The following is a 23,666-nucleotide window of genomic DNA, read 5'->3' as shown; positions in this document are numbered from 1 at the left end:
GGCACTGTCAGGGTCCTTGCCGAGTTCGTGTTACACCACCTGGTGGCTGACGCACTCCTGGCTTCACAGAAGAGAAAATCGAGGCTCAGAGAAGCCCAGGGTCTTGTCCAAGGTCACACAGACAATAGGGGTGTGACCCCAGTCCTCATGAAGACAAACTTGCTGGCCGTGGCCCCCGTCTACTGAGTGCCCACTACATGCCTGACACATACCTTAGCTCATTCGACCCTCCTTTTAACCCACCAAGGGGACATCCGAGCCCACTTCCCAGAGGTGGAAACCGAGGCTCAGAGAGGTTATGTGACCTGGTGAGGGTGGCAGGGCTGGTCCAGGGAAGGGCTGGAATTCGCCCCCAGGTCTCTCGGGGCAGGGCCGTCGGGCCGAGCCTCACTGTGCTGTGCCTCAGGTCATCCCCAGCACCGGGGACAGCAAGCACCTCTTTGAGATCCTGCCCAACGGCTCCATCATTCTCAACGGCAGCCTCAGCTACAACAACAAGAGCGCCTTCTATCAGCTGGAGCTGAAGGCCTGTGTGAGTGGGGCGCGGTCGGGGGCGGGGGCGCGGGGCGCGGGCGGGGCCGCGGGCGGGGCCACGGCCGGGCTCACCGCGCGGTCTCCCCGCAGGACTCCGGCGGCCTGTACAACAACAGCTTCGTCATCCAGTGCTCCCTGCCTGTCTTCCTGTCCGTCTCTGTGGTCGACCAGCCCGACCTGGACCCCCAGTTTGTGAGGGAGTTTTACTCGGCCTCTGTGGCCGAGGACGCACCCCAGGTGTGCTGGGGGACACAGGGCGGCCCTGGGTGGAGACCAGAAGCCGGGAAAGGGCTGGGCCCCTGACCATGCCTCCTTGCAGGGAACCTCAGTGCTGCAGGTGGAGGCTGTGGATGGCGACAAAGGCATCAATGACCTCATGACCTACAGCATCTCCAGTGAGAATGGGGCTGTCCCCAGGATGGGCTGGGGCAGGGGAGGGGTGGGGGTTCTGTCCGAGCCGCTGGAAGCAGCTGCTCCTGCTGCCTCTTGCCAGACTCCACAAGGCCAGGCTGGTTTGACATCGGGCCGGACGGGGTGATCAGAGTCAGCGGTTCCCTGGACCGCGAGCAGCTGCTGGAGGAGGATGAGGAGGTGCAGCTCCAGGTCACGGTGAGGAAGGGCCACCGCCCCCTTTGCACCCCTGCACTCTATCCTCTGACCTTTGATCTCAGCTCTCTGGGTGCTGCTTCTCTGACCTCTGCCCTCCGGCCTTTGCTCTGCTCTCAGGCCACCGAGGTGCACCCCAACATCTATGGGCAGAAGGCCAAGGTGAGCATATGGGTCACACTGAGGGTGACAGATGTCAATGACCACAAGCCTGAGTTTTACAACTGCAGCCTCACAGTCTGCACCCCCCAAGACAACTTCACTGGCTCCGTGGATGAGCACGCCTCCACCCGCATCCCCATCGACGACCTCACCATGGTGGTCTCTGACCCAGACAAGGCAGGTGGACGCAGACAAGGGGTGGCGTGGGCGGGATGGATGGTGGGAGATGGCTGGGGGCGGGAGGTGGGGAGTGACCAGGAGAACGCAGTACTGTGGTGCATGGTGAGGAGGTGAGCAGTGGGTGTTGGTCACGAGTGGTGGTGAAACTCAGAGTGGGTGGGTGATATTTGGAAGTGTTGGGTGATGGTGAACTGGTTGGTGGTCGTGTGCTCCGGGCGGTGAAGGGTGGCGGTGAACAGAATGGCAGTGTGGAGTGGATTGGAGGCTGGTGCTGGATGTGGGTAATGTTGAGTGGAAGGTAATTTTCGGTGGTGTCGAGTAGAGGGCAGTGATGGGTGGATGGTGAGGGGGAGGGGTGTTGGGTAGCACTGGCTACTGGGGGCGTGTGCTCTGTGGAGCACAGAGTGGTCCGAGTGTGTGTTAAGTTGGAGGGTATTCTTAAGGGGAGATTAGTGCTGCGTGATGGGTGAGGGGTGGTGTTGGGTGATGAGTCCTGTGGACGGTGTTTGGTAGTGTTCGGTGATACTGAGCTGATACCGAATGTGGAGTGGAGGATGGTGTTGAACGGTGGTAGGTGGGTGGGTTGTGGTTGGTGGTTGGTGCTGAGGGGAGGGTGCGGTGGAGGAGGGGGTGGGCAATGGGTGATGCTGTGGTGGGCTTTGGTGTTGGTGTGGAGGGTGGAGGGTGGGAGCGGTAGGAAGGCTCCTAGTGATGCTTTATGGGAGTGGGGGTGTCCAGGCTCCGTCCCTGTGGCCCAGGCCTGGGGCCCACTTTGCCAAGGGAAGTGCTGTGATGAGCCCACACTTGCTGGGACCAGCGACCAGCACACCCTCCTGGGGCCCTCTTGCCTCAGTCTTTTGAGAGCCCCCTCTCATGGGACCTCAGCGGGCCGGCGCCTGTGGTCAGGGATGGGGGAAGGATGCAGGTGGGTGCATTGCGGGAGTGGGGTCCCTCTCATACAGCCCACCTCTGCAGGGCAACAACGGCACCTTCCTGCTGTCCCTGGGGGGCCCCGATGCCGAAGCCTTCAGCGTCTCCCCCCAGCGGGCTGTGGGCTCCGCCGACGTGCAGGTGCTGGTGAGAGTGCCGTCGCTGGTGGACTACGAGAGGCAGCCGCTGATGCTGGTGCAGGTGAGGGGCGCTCTAGGTGCTGGGGCGCACAGGCTGCAGGGTGCTCTGGTCCGCATGCTTCTGCCTCTTTCCCCGCCCTCAGGTCACGGCCACTGACTTGGTCAGCGGAAACTCCTCTGTCGCCTCAGTGACCATCCACCTCAGAGACATTAATGACCATAGGCCCACATTCCCTCACAGCTTGTACAACCTCAGTGTCTTCGAGCACAGTGCAAACGGCTTTGTGGTCACTGACAGCATCCATGTGAGTGATGAGGGGCCGGGCTGGGAGAGACACGAGAAGGGCAGACCTGGGACTGTGACCCTGCCCGAGTGTCTGTTTCATCTGATGTCATCAGGTCCCAGCAAGTGTGCATGCATGTGTTGAGTGTACGTGTGTGTGGGGCGGTAGGTGTCTATGTGTGAATCTGAGTGTGTCAGGGGGTTCTCCCCTTTGTGTCAGGAAACAGGACAGTCCTGTCCCATCAATTGCATGGCTGGCTTCTAAACGGTGTCCCATTATCCATCTCTCTGCCTCACAGGCCTTTGACCCAGACACGGGCGAAGGGGGCCGCCTCACCTACAGCCTGCTTTCGGGGAACGGGTAAGGCCTCAGGGTGGGGGTGCAGGTGGGCGAGCAGGGCCAGGGCCACTGCTCTGCCATGCCACGGGGCCAGGGTAGCCAGAGAAAATATAGGGCACCCCTTTACATTTAAATTCTGAACAAACAACAAATGATATTTTTAGTATAAGTAGGTTGCAAATATTCCATGGGATGTATTAAAATATTTTTTGTTGTTTATCAGAAATTCAAATTTAAGTGGACATCCTGTATTGTTATTTGCTAAATCTAGTCATCCTGCACAGGGCAGACGTCTTTGAGGTGGATCCAGACTCAGGGACAGTGACAGTGAGCGACAGCAATCTGCTGGACCGGGAGAAGCAGGCCGTGTACTACCTCACGCTGCAGGCCACAGATGGCGGGAACCTGTCGGGCTCCACCACACTGCACATCTTCCTGCTGGACATCAACGACAACAGCCCGGTGGTCAGCGGCTCCTATAACATCTTTGTCCAGGAGGAGGGCAATGTTTCCGTGACCATCCAGGTGCGAGCTGGCCTGGACCCGGTGGGTGGGATGGGGCAGGGGACCGAGCTTGGCTTTGTAGTTGTGCTGGCCCTGGATTGGAATCTGGGCTCTGCTGTGTGGCCCTGAGAATCTCACTTAGTTTCTCTGGGCCTCTATTTCCTCTTTGGCAAATGAGGACAATCATAGTATTTATTCCCAGGGTCACTGGGGAATAATGAGATAATGGATGTAACGTGCTCAGGACAAGGGCTAGCACAGAGCAAGCTTTCAAAAACATATTGCTCTTTTTAATTCAGGCCCCTGTGTCATTCTGAAAAGGATGTGAGGTGGCTTAAAAAGTAAGACAAAAATATGGAAGAAATAAGGGAAAAAAGAAAATAAGGGTGGCATTGTTAAAAGACATGAAAGTAGAGTTAGAACCCAGAGCCATACAGGTGCTAGGGGTGGGCTGAAAATTCAATTCTGAGCCTCCTAATGGCCAAAGCAAAAAAGGAAATAAAAGATAAGTGGCCAGGTTCACAATCTGTGAGATAAAAACCCACTATTGGCTCCAGAGAAACACTGGAGAGAAGCTTCTCCTCTGAGTAATCTGAAAGGGAGTCTTGTGAGAAGTAATAAACCAGGTCATCAGAATGACAGTCTTGTGCTGCAGAGTCCCTCCCATCTTTCTGGGGCTGTTCCCATCCCGCATCTCGTGACCGACTTGTGAAGAGATGCTCTAATGGTCCCCACTTCACAGAAGGAGAACACAGGCTCAAAGAGGTTAAGTGACTTTCCTGTGGTTGTGGGGCCTGGAAATGGCAGCCCTGGGGCTGGAGCTCAGGCCTCTCTGCCCTGTAACCTGGGCCTCGGCCCCCTGCTCTTTGATGCTTCTCGCTCTGCTCTGTGAGCTCCTTGGGGCAGGAACGTTTCACTTCCGCTGCTGTAACCGTGGTTACGACGTCAGCCCCAAGAAGCACTTGGCGAATTCAGTGGCCTGAGTTCGGAGCGCAGAGGGGTGAACAGACAAGGTCAGGCCTGTCTACAAAGGAGACATTTAATAAACAGATCCCAACAGAACTGGGAGGAGAGAGCTGAAGGTGGGGGTGGGCAGGGAGGAAGCGGGAAGAATTGGGTCCGAGTCAGAGCAGCCCAGCTCTGGATCAAAGCCACATCTGCTGAGTACGCGCTATGCACCAGGCCCTTGGCTGGGCCCAGGCCCTCCAAGATGAATCCGCCATAATTTCTGCCTCAAGATGGCTCTCAGTTAAGGAGAGGGCGCCAGACAGTTGCCCAAGGGTGTCACTTGAGCTGTGCTGAAGGCAGCACAGGGGTGTGGAGGCCCAGGGAGACACCAGCCTGGCTTGGAGTCAGGTAGAGAAGGGTAGAGGGCATTTTGGGTAAGGGAACAGCATGTGCAAAGGCCCTGTGGAACCTGGAAGAACCTGTTGTTCTTGTGTTCTCCATGCTGGACCATCCCAAAGGCAAACCAAGCATGTGTTCAGGACCTTGGCAGGACAGGAACATGTGTGTGCACACACGCACACACACACACACGTTGGGTAAAGAATCAGCTATTTTAAAAGTAGAACGCTGAAGTAGTCATTGTGGGAAAATCAACATCTTGTTGGACTTCGCACTTACGTTTTTTAACCTTCTGAATGTCTGTGATATGCTGCCTCCATACACCTGGCCCCTAGAATATCACAGCCACAGGGGAACCCTCTTCATCGCAGCTCTAGTCCCAGTGCCTGGAACAGGGCCGGGCACATGGTAGGTGCACAGTCGACATTTGTGGGCTGAATGAATGACCTCAGTGCTTAAGATCTCAGAAGCTCTTGCAAGTTGTTGAGCTGACCCTCTTAGATGGGAGATTGAGGCTGGGAGATTGGCCAGTGTCCCATTGGCTTCAGGCCCAGTTACTGCCCTCATGGGAGCTGGAGAGGGGCGGCCAGGCTGCAGGGGAGGGCCTGGGGAGCACCTGACAGCTGACGCGCCCACCCTGCCCGTCTGCACAGGCTCACGACAACGACCAGCCAGACACCAACAACAGTCGTCTGCTCTTCAGCCTGCTGCCCAGCCCCTACAGCCACAACTTCTCAGTGGACCCCGACAGTGGGATCCTCAGAAACCTGGGGCCCCTGGACCGAGAGGCCATTGACCCCGCCCTGGGGGGCCGCATTGTGCTGACCGTGCGTGTGGCGGACTGTGGCGTGCCTGTCCTCAGCACTGAGGTCAACGTCACCATCACTGTGGAGGTGAGGCCTGGCTCGGCCTGGGTTAGGGGGCCAGGGCGGCCCTGTGTTAGGGGCCCCTGAGCAGATGGCCAGCTCTCCCCTCCCCACAAGTTGAGTCACACTTCTGCCCTTTGCAGTAGGCTGGGTAAGATGTTCTGGAGCAGGCCGCCTGGGTTAGAATCCTGGCTCCCTGGCCGTGTGGCCCTAGGCAATTACTCAGCCTCCCTGCACCCTCTAGTTCCTCATCTGTAAAACGGGGATGAAAATAACATAAAGTGAGTTAACGCATGGAAAGCGCTTTGCAGAGCGTCTGAGCTGGGGAGGGCCCTCAGTGAGCATCAGCTTCTGTTACCATTTATGCAGTCCAAGCTCCCCACCGCCACTCAAGGGCAGAGAGGCGGGGTCGCTGTCAGTATTTATAGTGTCTCCTGCACACCTGGCCCTGCAAGGTAGGAATGGTTAGTCCTGCTTTATTGATCAAGAAACTGAGGCACAGACAGGTTTGGTAGCCTGCCTAGGGTTGCAGAATGGGGTTTTGAACCCAGTCTGTCCGGTTCTAAGGAGACCACCAGTCCACGAGGCACATTCCTCTAGAAAAGTGTTGTGGCAAATATGCACCTCTGCAATGTCCGTGATGTAGATGGTGCCCCCTGGGGTTGTGCAGTGCACAACCTATGCCACCCTGCACAGCAGCCTGCTTCCCACTGGGTTAGGATGTGCTGCTTTCCTACAAGGATTAGAGTGAGACCTCAGGGAAAAGGGAGAAACAGAAGCTAAATGATGACTTGTCAGCTGTCCCTGGGGTGGAAGTCGGCCACAAAGAAGGAAGAAAGCAGAATGGCCTTCACTGAGTGAGCATGGCCCTTTCATACCCGTGAGCCAGTCCTCACAGGGCCCTGCAAGTGGGGACTATGATCCCATTTTGTAGATGAAGACACTGAGGCCAAGAGAGGTCGAAGTCACAGGCGAGGCCAAGGTGGAGCCGGGTTCCATTCAGAGCTGTGCTCGTAGCCGCTCCTCTGAGTCAGGATGACCCTGAGAGGGCAGCTGGCTGCGTGCGTTGAGCAGTAACACCACTGCTGGGAAATCACCACCGGAAAACATACCTCGTTAGCGGGGAGAGGGCTTTGTTTTCAAAGATGTCCGTTCCACCGTTATTTAGAAATAGCTGAACGCACAAGCAGACGCCTGTGGCCGCCCTGGGGAAGGGCTGGAAGAGCCCAGGGCGTGGCCAGCACATGCCAGTGACAGGGACAAAGCGGTGACAACGGTGGCAGCACTCCATCTGTGCAGGGCGGCCAGGGCTGGAGAGGGAAGGCGGAGAACAGGAAACAGCAGCGTCTGAGGGCAGGACTAGGTCTAAGCCCTGGGAGGCGTCCTGAGCCCAGCTCGGCGTGAACACAGAGCAAGTGTCCTGGGGTCGGCTGAGGGCAAGAGGGACAGGAGAAAAGAGGGGGCGAGGGAAAGCTTGGGCTGTAGGGCCTTGTGGAAACACAGTGGTATGGGTTCCAACATAATAAATCTGCGAGATGGGGAGCCAAGCTGGGCCAGAGAAGGACACAGACCAGGACTCGGAACTGTCCTTGCGGAAAGCAGGCTCTAAGACAGCTCTGAACTACGGTCTGAGAAACAGGGAGGAGGTGGGGCTCCCAGAAAGCATCTAGCTAACTTCAGAGGTCCCACCACAGGCCTCTGAGCCCCGGAGGTGTGACCTGAGCTAGTTCTGTCCTCTCAAAGCCCGTCTTCTCATCTGTGAAGTGGGCAGTGATATCTGAGGAGATACGGACAGACAGTCTGTGCCTGCGGCCAGGGGAAGTATTGGCTTCTCAGAGTGGCTCTGGGGAGGCTCAGCCCTGGGGCTCCTGCCGTCCCTGGACTCAGAACTCCCTCTGCTTGCAGGACATCAATGATAACCTGCCCATCTTCGACAAGTCCAACTACACCTTCCAGGTGAAGGAGAGGGACCCAGGTGAGTCCTCCCTGGGCAGGCTGGGCACGGGGGCTGGGGCACCTGACCCCTCCCAGGGTGGGCCTGGAGCGCCCGAGGGAGCTGAGGGCAGAGGAAGCCTCCAGTGGCCAGGCCAGGGGCCCCTCGGAACTCTGCCCTCGCCCACAGGAGTGCTGGTGGGCGTGGTGGAGGCCCGGGATGCAGACCAGACGGAAGCCAACAACCGCATCAGCTTCAGCCTGTCGGGCAGTGGCGCCAACAACTTCATGCTCCGAGGCTCGGTGCTGGGGTCTGGGTGGGCTGAGGGCCGCCTCTGGCTGCCCTCGGATGTGAGCCTGGACTACGAGACACAGAACTCCTTCACGCTGACCGTGAATGCTGAGAACCCAGACCCCCAGGGGGCTGAGGCCACGGCACAAGTGGTTGTGGAAGTGGAGGACGTGAATGACGAGCCGCCCACCCTGGACTCAGCCTCGCTCCACGGCATCCGTGTGGCTGAGAACGGCTCGCAGCATGGCCTGGTGGCTGAAGTGGTGGCCCGAGATGTGGATACCATGGCCCAGCTGGAGGTGCAGCTTGTGAATGTCCTCTGCACCAAGGCCGGAGTCGACGTGGGCAGCCTGTGCCACGGCTGGTTCTCAGTGCTGGCCAACGGCTCTGTGTTCATCAATCAGAGTGAGGCCATTGACTATGAGACCTGTGACCTGGTCACGCTGGTCGTGAGGGCCTGTGACCTCACCACGGACCCCCGCTTCGAGGCCTACAGCAACAATGGTGAGGCAACCTGGCCTTGGGGGCACCCACAAGGTCTGGGTTCAAATCCTGGCTGCAGCCCTTACCAGCTGGGAAAGGGGTGACACCACCCAAAGCTTCAGTTTCCCCGTCTATGAAGTGAGGTTGGGTGGGAGCTTGGCTGTGAAGATTGGATGTGAACATGTGTGTAGGGTGCTTAGCGCAGGGCTTGGCCCAGAGTAAGCCCTGAATTAATGCTGTTCTGCTGCGAGGCAGTGTGAAGGAAAGAGCATACCGGAGTCAGGTGTGGACACGTACCCCACCTCTGACACTGGGGAGCAAAAAGAACCATATTAACGGCCAGCGTAGCAGCTAGTCCTTCCTACAGCCAAAAGCTGTGCTAGGCACGTTGTAAGCATTTCTTCATTTTAGTCCCACACAAGCCGTGAGGTAGGTAATCCCTATCCAGTTTTATAGATGAGGAAACTGAGGCACAGGGTGGGTGTTCAGTAACCTGGCTTACACAGGTAGGAAGTGTCAGTAGAACGTTGTAGTCAGGTGGGACATACCTGGGTGGGGCTCCATCTGGCCCACCACTCTTCCTGTGTGACTCTGGACAAGTTGTTTACCCTCTCTGAGGTCTGGGGAGGATACTCCCTCCTGCAAAGGCCGGAGGAGACCGAGTGGGCACCCCGGGTCAGGAGGAGGGGAGGGCGCTGAGCATGGGTGATGCACGTGAGGGACGCTGCTGGGAGCATGGCCAAGGCCCAGGTTTTCTGGGTCAGGCCTTTGCTAGAGACCAGAGCCAGCCAACCTTGTCCCCTAGGAAGCCTCCCCATCACCATCGAGGACGTGAATGACAACGCGCCTTACTTTCTGCCTGAGGATAAGACGTTTGGTAAGCAGCAAGCCGCTCCCTCCCCACCACACCATGCTCTCCTGGCACTACCCTTGGGCAACTCCCAGAAGGCCTCCAACCCCGCCTGTCCCCCAGGGTTTCAACAAGCGGGGAGGCCTGAGTGTTCACCCCAGCTTTGCCCCAACTCACATCTGCTCCTGGGCCAGGCCCTCCCTCTCTGGGCCTCAGTTTCACCATCTGCACAGTGGGAGGCGGATGACCTGCTAACTAATGGCTCAGGGGTGGTTGTCATGGGGTCTCTGGTGGTGGAGAGGCTGAGGGCAGGTTTGGGGGGATGAGCTCTGAGCTGGGCTTGTGGCCCGTGCTAGGCCAGGTGGGCAATGGCTCTGACCCCACTGACCTCTTCCTGTCCACACTTGCAGTGATCATCCCAGAGCTTGTGATTCCCAACCAGCAGGTGGCTTCTGTCCGGGTAAGTCCTTGGCTTCGGCCTTTGTCCAGTCACATTAGCCCCAGGAGACCCCAGGCCAAGGCCTTCAGGCCTTTCAGCTGCCCTCAAAATTTTCTTACACTGGCAAGGAAATTTATTGGCTCCAACACATGAGAAGAATACCCCAGAATGGAAATGAACACCTGCCTAATTGATATGATTAAACTTCATTAATTGTTAAATTTAGTATTCATAAAAATTTCATGATCATAAAAACCACTTGCCGGCTAGCTCTCTCGCACTGCGCTGTAATTCTGGAGGATTACTGAGAAATCACAGCAGCTGTAAATTAAATGAGTTCCTCGTAGTTAAATAATTTCCAGAGCAAAATTATAAAAATACTTTCAGTCTTTTCGAATGTGTTGGATGCGGGTGTGTTTACTGGAGGGTGGTGGCTCTGCATGCGGGGCGAGGCCTCCCACACAGCCGGGGCCAGGCCTGTGGCCCTCTGACTGCCCTGGGGTGCTGCCATGCCTCTCTGACACTCCCCTTCCCTGGACAGGATGCCGGCTGCCTGGCGGTCGCCTCTCTGGGTCAAGAGGTGGGAGGTATCTGGGAGGTGCTGAGCTGTGGAAAGGGCACGGGCGTCGGGGCGGCCGGCCGGGCCTTCCCCACTCAGGCCCAAGTCTTTGGCAGACACAGTCGCTCCTGGAGCCCCAGTTTCCTCTCATAAAATGGGGTGCTGGTTCTCCCTCTCTAGGTTCTTTCAAGCCTCACACAGTCGATTTTCCAATCTCAGTCTGTTCATTCCAGTGTCATGAGTCTGGCCATGGCTTTGAACAGTTTTCGTTAAATCAACTCGTTTTTGAAACTTAAACACCCGGTGTGGCCTCATCCGGAACAGTGACATCAGTGGACTGGTGGCTCTGTGTGCTGGCTGTATTTTTCTCTAAAAGGCACTAGAATGAGTAAAAATGTTTGTGCCCTCTCTCCCGTCATTTCACGGTCCACTCGGGAATTCATCCTCAGTCAGTAAGCACGGAAACGAGGGATCCGACGGGAGGTGCCTGGCTCACGGCAGGTGCTCAGGGACTCTGAGGGTCCTCGTGCTGTGCGATTGTGTAGCAGTGGAGGGAAAGGGAACAGGCAGCATTTCCACGTGGGAGGGACTTTGAGCAGTGACCTGTTGAGCTGGGCCCAGGGGCAGGGACTTGTCCAAACCTGGATTTGCAGAGCACGCACACTGTCTAACACACTTGCTTAGCTGGGCTGGCCTGGGGAAGGCCGATGGAGATTATGAGGACCAGCCTCCCAGGCCACCCTAGCCTCTGATTCCTGCTAGGGGTGCAAGGGTACCTGGCCTGGCCGCCAGATGTTGTCCACTCTTGCCCCCAGGCCAGAGACGATGACTCAGGAGACAACGGGGCCATCCTGTTCTCCATCCTCCAAGTGGATTTCATCACTAAGGATGGAGCCACGACCACTTTCCAGGGCTTATTCCGGGTCTCCACCTCCTCGGCGGACAATGAGTTCATTGGCAACATTGTGTAACTGCGGGCAGCCCCTGGATGGGGTGGGGAGCCAAAGGGGGCCTCAAGGCACTGAGTTCCTGGGAGGTGTACAGGTGGGCTCCAGAGGACTCCAGCTGGGGTTCCAGGTCTGAGGTGTGCCCTCCTACCTTCCACAGGCTGGTGACCAACCTTGATTCCACTCTCCAAGGCACCTACCAAGTGACTGTCCGGGCCCAGGACAGACCTTCCGTAGGCCCTGCCCGGGAAGCCAGAATCACCCTGAACGTGAGTGTCGGGCCCTGCCTCCAGCCGCCAGGGCCCTCTGCCAGCCCCTGCGTCCCTTGTGCCTCATCTGTCCCCACGTCCTCCTTCACAGCTCTTCACTGTGGACGAGAGTTACCGTGTGAGGCTACAGTTCTCCACCAACAAGGAGGAGGTGCTCGCCCACTTGGAGGAGATTAAGGCGTATGTCTGGGAGCCTGGGAAGGGACTGTGGGGAGGAACAGGGCCTGGGAGCGTGGTCCCCGACAAGACCTGGATGGATTGCCCCTCAACCCTGTCCCTGACCCACACTTCACCTTGTCCCTGTCTTTGACCCTGTACCTGCCCTTCCTTTCTGCATGTCCCCAGAAGCCTATGGTTGGTTGGGCAGAGAGAAGCCTAAACGGGGCTGCCATGTACAGCTGTGAAGGCTATGTGCGCTGCACAAAGGCGCTGTGCTTGCTAAGCTGTAAACCTAGCCCAGGGGAAGGGGTTTCTTTGTCTACTTTGCACAGAGGTACTACCTGCTTAGGCAATGGAGTTGTCCAGAAGAGATGCCTCTTTCTAATTCACGCAATTCCTAATTCCACTGGCAGAGCCCTGGCCACATGCCTGGGCTAAGGCCCCTACCCCAGGACTCTTGACACCTGTCCTCTTTGCAGGGCTCTTGCCCAGGCAACCAGGACCACTGTCTACGTTGTGAACATTCAGGACATGGAAACGGCTCGGTGAGTGCCCACAGGCCCGGTGTTTGGGAGGAGGAAGAGAAGCAGCAGCAGGAAGGGCCTGCTGCCTGGTTCCAGGCTGCTGACTCTTCACTCCTGCCCTATTCCAGGGCCCAAGGCCGGTCCTACCTGGATGCCTACTTTGTCTTCCCGAATGGGACGGCCCTGACATTGAACGAGCTGAGTTCGTGAGTAGGGCTGCCTCTGGGGTGGGTAAGCAGGAAGCCTGGGGGATGCCAGTGTCCCTCGGGTCTGAGCTGGGCTCTGTGGCCAGGATGATCCGGAGTGACCAGGACTCACTGACGCGGCTGCTGCAGCAGGGGCTGGTGGTGCTGGTGAGTGTCGGCAGGGCAAAGGTCATGGGGGAGCGAGGAGGGAGGAGGTTGGCCCCAGAGCCTCCCTCACACTCCTTCTCTTCCAGGGCTCCCAGGAGAGCCAGGAGGCAGACACGCCGAAGGTGCTCACTGGCGTCATCATAGGACTGGGAGTGGCTTTGCTGCTGGTCATTGTGATCATGACCACAGTCCTTGTGTGTGCCCGGAGAAGGTGCTGCTCCCATCACTCTGTGTCTCCAGCCTCACCTCTCCCACCGCCCACGACAGCTGGGGGCAGAATGAGCGGGGCTTTCCATGTCAGCTGTATCTGTATTCAGTTCCCAGTGACCTGTTGTGACATTTTGGGCAGGTCATCTTCTCTCCCTGAGCCTCAGCATCCCTATTTGCAGAATGGGCATGACACTAGATTCCTCAGAGCACTCAGGAAGCAATTGCATTTCACACCCAGCATGATGTTTGACACATACGATGTACTGAATAAATTCTGCTTCTTTTTCCCTTTCCAATACGCATGGAGTCAGCAGCCACATCTGGGTTTGAGTGTAGACTTTGTCACTGGCCAGCTGTATGGCCTTCGGCAAATCACTTCCCTTCTCTGGCTCTTACTTGTACCCTCTGTAAAATGGAGCTGACACTGTCACCTGTAGGGGCGCAGTGAAGTTCCCCTCTCAGGGCCTGCATGGCGCACACAGTGTTTGCAGGGAAAGTAGTGACCCCCTCTCGGTTCCCCACAGCTACCACCGGAAGCTTCTGGCTGTGAAGGCTGCCAAGGAGGCCCGGAAGACAGCGGTAGGGATGATGCCCTCAGACTCAGCCATCCCCGGAACCAACATGTACACCTCTGAGCGGTAAGCAGGGGTTGGAGGTGGGTAAGAGACCCCAGGGGGTGGCTGAGGCCCACCGCCACTTGACTGTGGCTTCTCTCCAGGGCCAATCCTATGCTGAACCTCGCCACCAAGGACCTGGGCTTTGAGTCCCAATCCTCCTCCAGTGACCTGGACAACGTCAGGTGAGCAGTGCCCCTAAAAGCCAGGCTAGATGGTGGTAGTAGAGGTGATGGTGGTGATGGTGATGGTGTGATGGTGGTCATGATGGTGGTGATGACAGGGATGGTAGTAGTGGTGGTGGTGATGGTGGTGGTGGAGGTGATGGTGGTGACAGTGATAGTGTGATGGTGGTGATGATGGTCGTGGTGACAGTGGAGATGGTGGTCTGGGGGTGGTGATGGTGGTGGTGACAGTGATGGTAGTGGTGGAGGTGATGGTAGTGTTGGAGGTGATGGTGTGATGGTGGTGGATGTGATGGTGTGGTGGTGGTGGTGATGGTTGTGGAGGCAGTGGTGGTTGTGGGTTACAGACAGGGAGGACAGGGCCTGCCAACTATCTGAGCTCCATCATCTACCCCACAGCCTCAACTCCCTGGATGACAACTCCGTGGACCTGGAAAAGGACAAGCAGAAAATCAAGGCAAGATGGGGGATGAGTTGGTGCCTGGGGTTTCTGACTTGGGGTCCTTCTCTGAAGGGGTGGGGTTCAGGACAGAGCTGAAGTACCTGCTGCTGACTTGGGCATGTCTCTGCACCAAGCCCTGGGAAGCCCTAGGCTTTGCAATGAGGTCCAATCTTTGCTTCTCTACTCATTCACTGTGACCCTGGGTGGGTGACTTCTTCCCTCTGGTTCTGTTTTCTCATCTGTAAATGGGGATCAGAACACCAGCCATGCAGGGCTGTTGTGAGGGTGAGATAAGAACAGGGATAGAAACCACCTGGCACAAAGCAAGTGCTCAGGAATCTGGTTCCTTCCCTTTATATCCTTTATATAAAAGCTGGCAGGGTGGGGGAAGAGACCTGAAGGTGAATACCATCTAGCAAAGGAGAGAAGGTAGGCTCACGTAAACAACAGTATCATCATTTGTTCAATAGGTTAGTTGGTTCAGTTAGATCAAGAGTTCACACAGCCTGGGCTGCTGATGGGAATCACGGGAGGAGCTCTTTAGACATACTGATACTAGATCACAGCCCAGAGATTCTGAGCCAATGGCCATGTGGGCCTGGGTGTGACTATACTGTTAAAGCTGCGGGGGTTCTAAAGAGCAGGTGGGATTGAGGACCATGGGAGCAGACCAGCAGGCTGGGTGGGGGATGGGGCGCCAGAACCAGAGGGAACTATCCTCTCTCCTTCCCCTCTGAAAACCACTCTGCAGTAGGAGCTCCAAGGCCCATTGAGCTTTAAAGATGTCAGTTCTCTGTGTGGGGGCCGGGGGTAGGTATCCACCCACCATCCACTTTCTGCCACCCCTCTCTGGGTCCTGCCCTCAGCCAGGCCTTGCCCTCCAGGGGGGTCTCAGCCTTCCCTCAGGCTTCAGGACTTATTTTCCCTTGAGGACCCTTACTTGGAAAGATTTGGTCAACCAGAGCCTCTCATGGGTGTTAAAATGCCAGAATGTTGCACAGGGACCTGGCTGTAGCATGAAGGTCTCTAAATGGGTTCCCAAGGATAGAGGTCATGGGTGACAATCCAGGCTGCCAGGCAGCGCTGGTGGCCCCTGGGTAGACAGCTCATCTCTGGTTGAAGATGGTTTGAGGCAAAAACTCCAATGAACATGTCTGGGGGGGAACTGAGGCCCAAGGGAGCAGTCCTGCCTGCCAGAACTTGTGGCGAGGCAGGTGGCCCCTGGCGGAGGCCAAAGCTGACCCCCAGAGGGGAGTGGGGTCAGGGTCCCCAGCAGTGGGACCCTGTGTGCTGGGCAGAAGCAGGGAGCTCTGAGAGAAGATTCTGGAGAGGGAGGGGGCCAAGCCGCTGAGAGCCTTCAAAGCCAGGAAAGAGCCAATCTGTCATGGGACTGCAGGGGGTTGGTACAGGAATTGTTACAATTGGAGAAGTGGCCCCAGGCTCCAAGCCCTCTCCTGCCACAGGAGGCGGGCCTTGGGTCTCTGGGTGGGGAACACAGGTGCGGCCCTTTTCTGTGGATCCCTCAGTGCCCTGACTCACCCAAGACCTCAGGAAATGTTTGTGCAGAAGGTCTGAGAGAACTGAGGGCTCATTCAATCCAACTTTTCCAGAACTGAGGCCAGAGAGGGGTGCTGACTTGCCCAAGGTCAGAAAGCTTGCAAGGCAAGAGCAGCCCAAAACCCGGGCCTCCTGTCTCCTGGGCCAGGCCGCATTTTCCTGGGTTGCACGGTGCCAACAGCTCCGCGAGGTGTCTGTGGTGAGGGCTCCAGGGAGCAGGGGCAGAATGTTTAGTCCCTCCTGGGGCCCCTCAGATGTTCCGCTGTTTACCAGGGACTGAACAGCCCGTCCGGAGAAAGCCCTTGGAGTGCCCTGCGGAGGCTGGTGGCAGCAGGGCTCCGCCCCCGGGGGGGTCTCTGTCTGAGTGGCTGAGCCCAGGGGCCTGGCTGGTCCGCAGGAGGGCACACCTATGAGGAGGTGTACAGCAGGTCACGTGAGGGGGGCAAGAGGAAAGGCAGAGAGATGAGTGTGCACCATGAACTGCAGGTGGGACCCCGGGGGGACGTGTCCCTCTGAGGGTGGCAGAAAGAGATGTCAAATTCGGCCAGGGACAGCACTGCACCGCGGACAGGCTTTAGAGCCAGCGAGACCAGCAGTCTACACCCTGCTCTACCCATTCCTGACCATGAGAGCCTCCGAGCCTCAGTGTACACATGTATAAAATGGGGGACACAATGTCTCCCTCAAGGGGGTTCCAGTGGATACTTGAAGTAGTGGATGGACCGCACCTACCATGGTGCCTGCCGTGGGGTGCAGGTGACAGGAACCGTGCTGGACTGGCTCCGTGGCACAGGACACAGGGCCCGGCATTATTTAGGACTGGGCAGAAGCCCAAAGTGCTGCTGTGTCCATGGGTGGGGCAAAAGCCAGAGTGGACCCCCAGGCCCATGCTTCACCACCAGTGGCCATGGTCACCTATGGGACACAGCTAGGAAACTGAGGCCCCAGGGGGAGCAGGTGGACCCCCAACCAAGGAGCCATCTGCTCATGGGCTTGAAGGGCCACCCACTCCCCTAAGGACTGGGGAGCTCACCCAGTCTTGCCCCTGCTCTTCACACCGCCCTCTCCCCACAGCAGAAGCCCCTGCCCTGTCCGACGGAGCCAGATCCAGAGCCCCTGAGCCTGGTGCTGGAAGGAAGGAAGAGGGGCACGGGTGGACAGAAGGAGGATTTGTCCTTCGCCAACGCTGGCCTGGACACCACAGACCTGTGATGGGGGCCCTGCCACTGGACCCTTGCCACAGAGCCCTGCGTGGGCTCCTACGCTTCTGGTCCACCTCGAAAGAGACCTTGTCACCCTCATTATACCTACCTCTCCTTGAACATAATAATATATCCTGTTGTTCTGCCCTCTTCTGCTCAGAGCCAATCACAGCTGACACGAGTTGGGGGAAAATTTTATTATCAATGTATATTGTGACAGGTTGTAGCCAAAAACTGTGGCTGGAAGGGTGGGGACGGGGTACTGAGTGGTCACAAGGGATCTGTGGAGCTCACAGCACACGGGGGGGACGAGGGGCTGGAGAGGGTGGCCTTTAAGGGACAACTGTGTTGTGTATGAGCTCTCTGTCCTGCCCCACCACCCACGACCAGCTGTCACCCAGGCTGCCTGGGCCCAAGAAATTCTGTGAGCCTCTGAGCGTGATCTCAGACCAGTCTGAGACCCTCTGATCTTTCTGCGACTCTCCTTTTGGCTGCCCCCCAGGGCACTCCCACAGCTGCCCTCTCCTGTCTGGGAATTGTGAACCAGTGTCCAGTGAGGGTGGAGATAGGATTAGGGGTGGGGCCAGGTGAGGGGAGACAGGACTTGGGGACGACTACCAGCATGCAAGAGATGCCTGGGCCATGGGGGCCAGCCCGCCACATGGACATGCACTCACACACGCCCAGGGCCTCACATTCAGAGCCTTGCACACTCGGGGGTCTCACACACTAATCCTTGCACACTTGGAGCTTTTGTAGAGAGACGCTCTCGTTCTGGGGACCTGGTCGCCACTGGAGTCTCAGCACTCCAGTCTGGACCTCTCAGGAGCCTGCCTCAGCTCTCAGGGCTGGGGGTGGGGGTGCTGAGCAGGTCTCCAAAGTCACAGGTGTGACCGGGAGTGGAGCTGAGGGCCATGAGGGGACAATGGGGTGCCAGGACGGGGTTCGTGGGCTCATGACCTCGAGGGAGCTGGGTGGAGGGGGTTCATTTGTGTGGTGGCGGGGCTGAGAAGAAGGGGATGAGGAGCCCTATAGGCTGCCCACCCGTTGGAGGCCTGTCGCGCGTCGAGGGGATCCCTTCTAGGAGCCTGGGATAGAGAAGGGAGCCTGAGAAGGTTGGAAACCCGGCGTACAAAAGGGGGGCAGATCACTCGGCCGTGGGCCCGGCCCGCGAGCAGCAGCGCGGCCGGCGCACGCTCTGCAGCAGCGCGCGGAACAGGCCTGGCGGGCGCTTGGCCGCGCTCTCGGGGGGCGCGGCGCGCACGGAGCCCACGCGGCCCGGGCCCGGGCGGGCGGCGGGCGGCGGCGCGGGCGCCCCTTGGCGGCCGTGCTCCTCGATCTGCCGCTCCAGATGCTTCTGGATGGCCATGCCCAGCACCTCCACCTCCATGGCGGCGCCGTACACCTCCCACGTCATGCCCTTTTCGTCCCAGCTCACGTCGCGCACGGGCTCGGCCGCCTCCGGGGACGCCACGGCGGCCGCCAGCGCGGAGCCGGGCCGCACCCGCACTTCGGGGAAGGCGGGTGGCGCGGCGGCCTGCGGCGTCATGGGCCCGGTGGCCACGGAGCGCGTCTCGGCGGCGCCTAGCGACACCTGCAGGCCCGCGTCCCGGCGCGAGGGCGGCCCGGGCGCCGGGCTGGGCGCGCGCGGCGCCGCCTGAAAGCTGAAGGCCGGGCCGCCCGCGCCGTCCTGCGGAGACATGGGGCTCACGGCCACCGACACGCAGGCCTGCGCGCCCGCCTGGGTGCCCGCGTCCTCGCGCGGCGGCGGGGCACTCGCCTCCCACGACGGCGCCTTCGTGAAGTTGTCGCGAGTCCGCGGCCCCGGCGGGGGAGCTGCAGCCGCCGGGCCTTTCTGGCCGAGGCTGGGGGCCTCGGGGCTGGACGCTGGCGCTGGCTCCACGCGGCCCCCGCCGCTCCCGGCCCCCGCGGGAGAAGGGGCTGAGCCGCAGGGTTTACCATCTGACAGCCTTATGGAGGGGGCCTCCGCCTTCTCCGCAGTCAGGGGAGGTACCACCCCCGAGGGTGGGGGCTCTGCTTTTCTCGGAGGGGCCGAGTCCGCCCTCCCCAGGGCCACAGGCTCCACCTTCCCAGAGGCAACAGGGTCTGCTTTTCCTGATGATCCAGGCTCCCCCTTCTCCAAGACCACTGGCTTCTTCTGCAGAGATGCAGCCTCTGCTTTGTCTGATGAAGCAGGACCTTCCTGCCTAAGGGGCTTTGTTTCTGCTTTGCCCTCAGACTTGGGTTCTGCTTTCTTTGAAGCCCTGGGATCCGCCTTTGAGTTCACAGGATCCCCCTGCTCTACATCCGCCTTACCCTCTGGGGCAGCTTCTGCTTTTCCGGAGGATGCCAGGACTGTTCCTAGAGTCGTAGGGGCCAGCTTTCCTGAAGACACGGAGTCCACTTCTCCAGTGGGAGCACTCTCCACCTTCCCCCTGCTCAGAGGGTCCTCTTTGCCCAAGGCATGCGGGTCAGCCTTCCCTGAGGCCGTGGGACCCCCCTTTCCAGAGGCCAGGGGACCTGCTTTCTCCGAGGATGATGGACCTGCATCCCCCCCAGTCACTGCCTCAGCTTTTGCAGAGGAGGAGGGTCCCACTGTCCCCAAGAACTTGGGATTCCCTGGGCCTAAGGGCACAGAGGCTGTCTTTCCTAAAGATTCAGGATTCAGTTTTCCAGACGATGATGCGTTTGCATTTCTCACAGAAATGGGATCCACCTTTCTGGACGCCGGGTCCTCCTTTCCTGGGGATTCAGTTTCTGTCTTTCGCACAGACACCAGTTCCGCTTGCCCAGGAGACAAGGGCTCTGCTTTTCCTGAGGACACAGGATCTGCTTTTCCCAAAGAAAGTGGACCCACCCTGCCTGAAGACACAGGGTCCACAGTTTTCAAAGACGTGGGGTCCAACTTTCCTGAAAACACAAGATCTACGTGTCCAGCGGACACAGTTCTCGGCGTTCTCACAGACAGAGGGTCTCCCTCTCCTGAGGAGGCAGGATCCACCTTCCCTGGGAACTGAGGGGCCTCTTTTGCAGAGGACACACTTTCTGCATTTCCCGTGGATGCAAGCTCTGTCACCCCCAGGCATGTAGGATCGACCCTTCCTGATGACCCCAGAGCCACCGTTCCAGAAGATACAGGCTCAGTTTTGTCTGATGACCCTGGAGTCAGAGTTCCTAAGGACCTGGGGTCTGTCTTTCCTGCAGATGCAGAATCCATGTTTTCCAAGGACATGGGATCCCCCTTTCCTGAGGGCCCAGGACCTCTCTTTCCCAAGGACATGGGATCCACCTTTCCTGGAGACAAAGGACCCCCTTCTTCTGAGGACACAGGAAGCTCTTTTCCTGAATACTTGGGCTCCTCTTTGTTTGGGAATGCAGGATCCACTTTGGCTGAACATCCAGGATCCTCCTTCCCGGGGGACACTGTATCCACCTTGCCAGAGCATGTAGGATCTACCTTTCCCAAGGATCCACTATCTTCCTTTCTCGAGGTCACAGGATCCATCCTTCCAGAAGCCACAGGATCACCCTTTCCCAAGACTGTAGGCTCTGTCTTTCCTATAAAGGTGGGATCTGCCTTTCTCAAGGACCCAGCATCTTCCTTTCCTATGGAAGTGGAATCTGGCTGCTTTGAAGACTTGGAATCCATCCTTTCCAGGAACACAGCATTTCTGTTCTCCGGGGATGAGGGATCAATTATCACTGAGGACACAGGCTCTGGCCTCCCAGAGAAGGAGGTTTCTGGTGTTCCTGAGATCGAGCCTCCATGTGCCCCTAATGCCTCTTTGGTGGCTGCCTCTTGGGGAGGGATGCAGATGAGGGAGGGGTAGGCCAAGCTCCCGCCAGGGCCCTCAGAGCAGGAGGCCCCTTCCCCAGCCCCACTGGAGCTGCTGTGTCTAGAGTCCATGCCTGGGCTTTGGGCAGGCGTGTGCCTGGGGGGTGCAGGGCTGGCCTTTTGCTGGGAGGGGCAGCAGTCCCTCATGGCCGGGCTCCTAGTCCCCAGGCTCCCATCCTGTGGGCAGCAGAGGGCTGTGGGCTGGGGTCCTGGGGGGCTGGAGTCCTTTCGAAGCAGCTGGAGCCAGGCTGGGTCTTCAGCACTGCCCAACCGCCCTCATGACCATGCTTGGGCCCCGGGCTGCTGTCTGGTTCTGAAACACAGAGAGAGCAGACTCAGACTCAAGGGAGACCCAGCAGGGACCTGTTCTCACTCACCCTCCTTCCAGTGGCAAGGCCTCCTCACCTGCTTCTCTGCCCCTGTCTGGCTCCCTCCTGTCCACAGGGCCTGGGCGAAAACCATGAACCCAACCATGCTGCTCCCCTGCTTCACTGCTCCCATTGGCCCTCTGGATAAAGGTCAGACTGTCTAACATGGCATTCAAGGCCCTTCAACTTGGCCACAGTCTAATTTTTAATTTCATCTGCCATCTCCCCTCCTTTGTCAGCCCGCCCCATGCAACATGCTCCCAGGAGTTATGGTTTTGTCCTCTATGCCATGGATCACAAACTCTGATGCCACCAGGGCCAGGTAGGTAATTTAAGTGAGGGAAGAAGGCTGGGTATAAAACAATAGGGGGTGCTGGGGACTACGGCAAACCAGAGAGTGCACAGCCTGTCTAAAGGGGTGCCACTGCTCCACCAGCCAAGTATTGCTCTGCAGAAATGCAACCTGGTAATACCAGCGAGAAGTGGGAAATCCAGAACTTTAACATAAAATATCCTAGTTAATTCAAGATTAAAAAACAACAACACTTATGTGGGCCAAATAAACTCTGTCTGTAGGCCACCAGTTTATGTACATGTAGGCCCTGGGGAGCCGTGAACAGTTTACAGAGGAAGGGACATAGTCCCATATGCGTGTTTTCAAAGACCGCTCTGGGATGATGGTGGGGCTGGGCTGGAGGAGGGGGCGGGCCAAGTCCTGTGAGGTGGCCAGTCAATCATCCATTCAATCTCTCATTCATCCAGTTCTTCATTCATTCACCCAACCCCTTCTCTGGAACAGTCTGGAAGAGACATGGCACAGTGAAGGCCCTGGGGATGGAGGCAGCAGGGTTGAGAGATCTGAGGGAAAACTGATAGGAACCAGCAGCTGTAGGGGGTGATGATGGGGGTGGCCCCAGGATGCTGGCTATGGGGTGCTGGGCAGGAGATCTGGGGAGAGGAGGAGTCGCCTTTTGGACAAGCCAAGAGTGTGGTGTCTGGCGGCCATGCAGGGAGAGGGTCTGGCAGGCAGCTGTGTCTGTGAGTGACTCTGTTCCATGATACGCTCGGCAGCCAAATCGAGCAGAGCTCCCGATGCCCCCAAACCCACTCCTCCCGCCATCTTCTCCAGCGCCACCTCGCAAGCACTCAGGCCAGAATCCCTGGAGTCACCCTTGACCTTCTCTCACACCGCATGGCCCAACCATCAGCAAAACATAATGAATCTACTTCAAAATATATCCAGAATCTGGCCACTACCCCGAGCTAGACCCACACTATCTTCCATCTGGATTCTCCCTGCTTTTTCCTTCACTCCAGTTTATTCTCAACACAGCAGCCAGAAGGATCTGAGTAAAACCCAAGGCAAATCTCATCCCTCCTCTGCTCAGAACCAGGCAGTGGCTCCGGGTCTCATGCAAAGTAAATGTACACTCCCTACAAGGGCCCCCGGCACCCTGCATTTTCTGGCCACGGCACCTCCCTTGGCCTGCTCTCCCAGCACTCTCCCGAGATTAGGCTGCACCAGTCACACCGCTGCCTTGGGGCCTTTGCACTCCCTGTTTCTTCTGCCTGGAATGCTTTCCTTCCCGCATATCTGCAAGGGCTGCTCCCCGGGATTCCCTGTAAGTTATCCTGTATAAAATTGCCTCCTCCCAACTCTGGTTGGCGCTCTCCACCCCCCTGCCCTGCTCAGTTTGTCTTCACAGTACCTGTCACCATGTGACATAATACACACAGTTGTTTATTGTTTATGACTTGTCTCTCCCAGTAGAAGGTCAGCTCCAGGAGTGGGACTTTGTTGTGTTTCCTGATGTACCCTCGGGCTGAGAACGATGACTGGCAGGTAGTAAGCAAGTAGCTCCAAATAAATACTTGTTAAATGAATGACTGATCTTCCTATGGTGTTGGTCCAACCATACCGCTCCTTGGCTCAAAACCCTCTTCACTCTTTCGGGGGAAATAAACTGGTTGTAATCTTTTGGGAAGGACATTTAGCAATTTCTATCAGAGTTTCCAATGCATCTGGGCCAGCAGGCCCACCTCCAGGGATGGTCTTGAGGACAGATGGATGGTGTGCGCAGGGCACGTGAGAACGTGGCAAGTGATGAGAGGAAAACTGGGAAGTGAGTTCGTGAAATGCAGGACAACCACATGGGCCCTCCAGAGCTGTTAGAATGTGTGGAGTGATGAGGAAAGATGCCCAAGATAAATTAAGTGAAAAAGGCCAGGGGACAGCATGGCTAGTGGGATCCCATGCATGTAGCCAAGGAAAAGGACAGACACACATCTATGGGTTTAGTTATAAAGAGAAAGTTTCTGGAAAGAAACCTATGAAACTTTCAGCAGCAATTGCCTCTGGGAAGCGAGACTGCAGATCTGGGGGTGGAAAAGATTTTTTTTTTTTTTTGAGGAAGATTAGCCCTGAGCTAACGTCTGCCACCAATCCTCCCCTTTTTGCTGAGGAAGACTGGCCCTGAGCTAACATCCATGCCCACTGTCCTCTATTTTATGTAGGATGCCTGCCACAGCACGGCCTGACAAGTGGTGTGCAGGT

At 57.6% G+C, this 23,666-nt stretch overlaps 2 protein-coding genes across 3 annotated transcripts in view; one reads left to right on the top strand and one right to left on the bottom strand.

Moving 5' to 3' along the window:
• The window catches only part of CDHR2 (cadherin related family member 2), a 35,809-nt gene extending 18,709 nt beyond the window's left edge, over positions 1-17,100 (top strand). Inside the window, exons 8-32 of one of the 2 annotated variants that reach the window (XM_023617171.2) lie at positions 407-532; positions 625-771; positions 854-929; positions 1,028-1,143; positions 1,261-1,479; positions 2,458-2,613; positions 2,696-2,857; positions 3,135-3,196; positions 3,460-3,700; positions 5,680-5,919; positions 7,798-7,867; positions 8,015-8,620; positions 9,405-9,476; positions 9,860-9,909; positions 11,263-11,414; positions 11,555-11,663; positions 11,755-11,843; positions 12,302-12,367; positions 12,475-12,552; positions 12,639-12,699; positions 12,786-12,910; positions 13,434-13,547; positions 13,628-13,708; positions 14,108-14,165; positions 16,785-17,100. In XM_023617171.2, the coding sequence (XP_023472939.1) occupies positions 407-532; positions 625-771; positions 854-929; positions 1,028-1,143; positions 1,261-1,479; positions 2,458-2,613; positions 2,696-2,857; positions 3,135-3,196; positions 3,460-3,700; positions 5,680-5,919; positions 7,798-7,867; positions 8,015-8,620; positions 9,405-9,476; positions 9,860-9,909; positions 11,263-11,414; positions 11,555-11,663; positions 11,755-11,843; positions 12,302-12,367; positions 12,475-12,552; positions 12,639-12,699; positions 12,786-12,910; positions 13,434-13,547; positions 13,628-13,708; positions 14,108-14,165; positions 16,785-16,919 (3,411 nt within the window). In that variant the 3' untranslated portion in view covers positions 16,920-17,100. Of the gene's footprint in view, positions 1-406; positions 533-624; positions 772-853; positions 930-1,027; positions 1,144-1,260; positions 1,480-2,457; positions 2,614-2,695; positions 2,858-3,134; positions 3,197-3,459; positions 3,701-5,679; positions 5,920-7,797; positions 7,868-8,014; positions 8,621-9,404; positions 9,477-9,859; positions 9,910-11,262; positions 11,415-11,554; positions 11,664-11,754; positions 11,844-12,301; positions 12,368-12,474; positions 12,553-12,638; positions 12,700-12,785; positions 12,911-13,433; positions 13,548-13,627; positions 13,709-14,107; positions 14,166-16,781 lie in introns of both variants that reach the window. The other variant, XM_023617170.2, reaches the window with a different exon arrangement.
• GPRIN1 (G protein regulated inducer of neurite outgrowth 1) lies at positions 17,092-21,030 on the bottom strand. The gene has a single exon (XM_023617177.2). It carries the CDS (start codon positions 20,889-20,891, stop codon positions 18,057-18,059), a length of 2,835 nt encoding a protein of 944 aa, XP_023472945.1. The 5' UTR covers positions 20,892-21,030; the 3' UTR covers positions 17,092-18,056.
• Positions 21,031-23,666: the final 2,636 nt, after the last annotated feature.

The sequence above is a fragment of the Equus caballus genome, chromosome 14 (genome assembly GCF_041296265.1).
Source record: "Equus caballus isolate H_3958 breed thoroughbred chromosome 14, TB-T2T, whole genome shotgun sequence".
In the NCBI taxonomy this organism is placed as follows: Eukaryota; Metazoa; Chordata; class Mammalia; order Perissodactyla; family Equidae; genus Equus; species Equus caballus.
The sequence above is the reverse complement of the archived record's forward strand: the minus strand, read 5'-3'. Positions and strand labels throughout refer to the sequence as shown.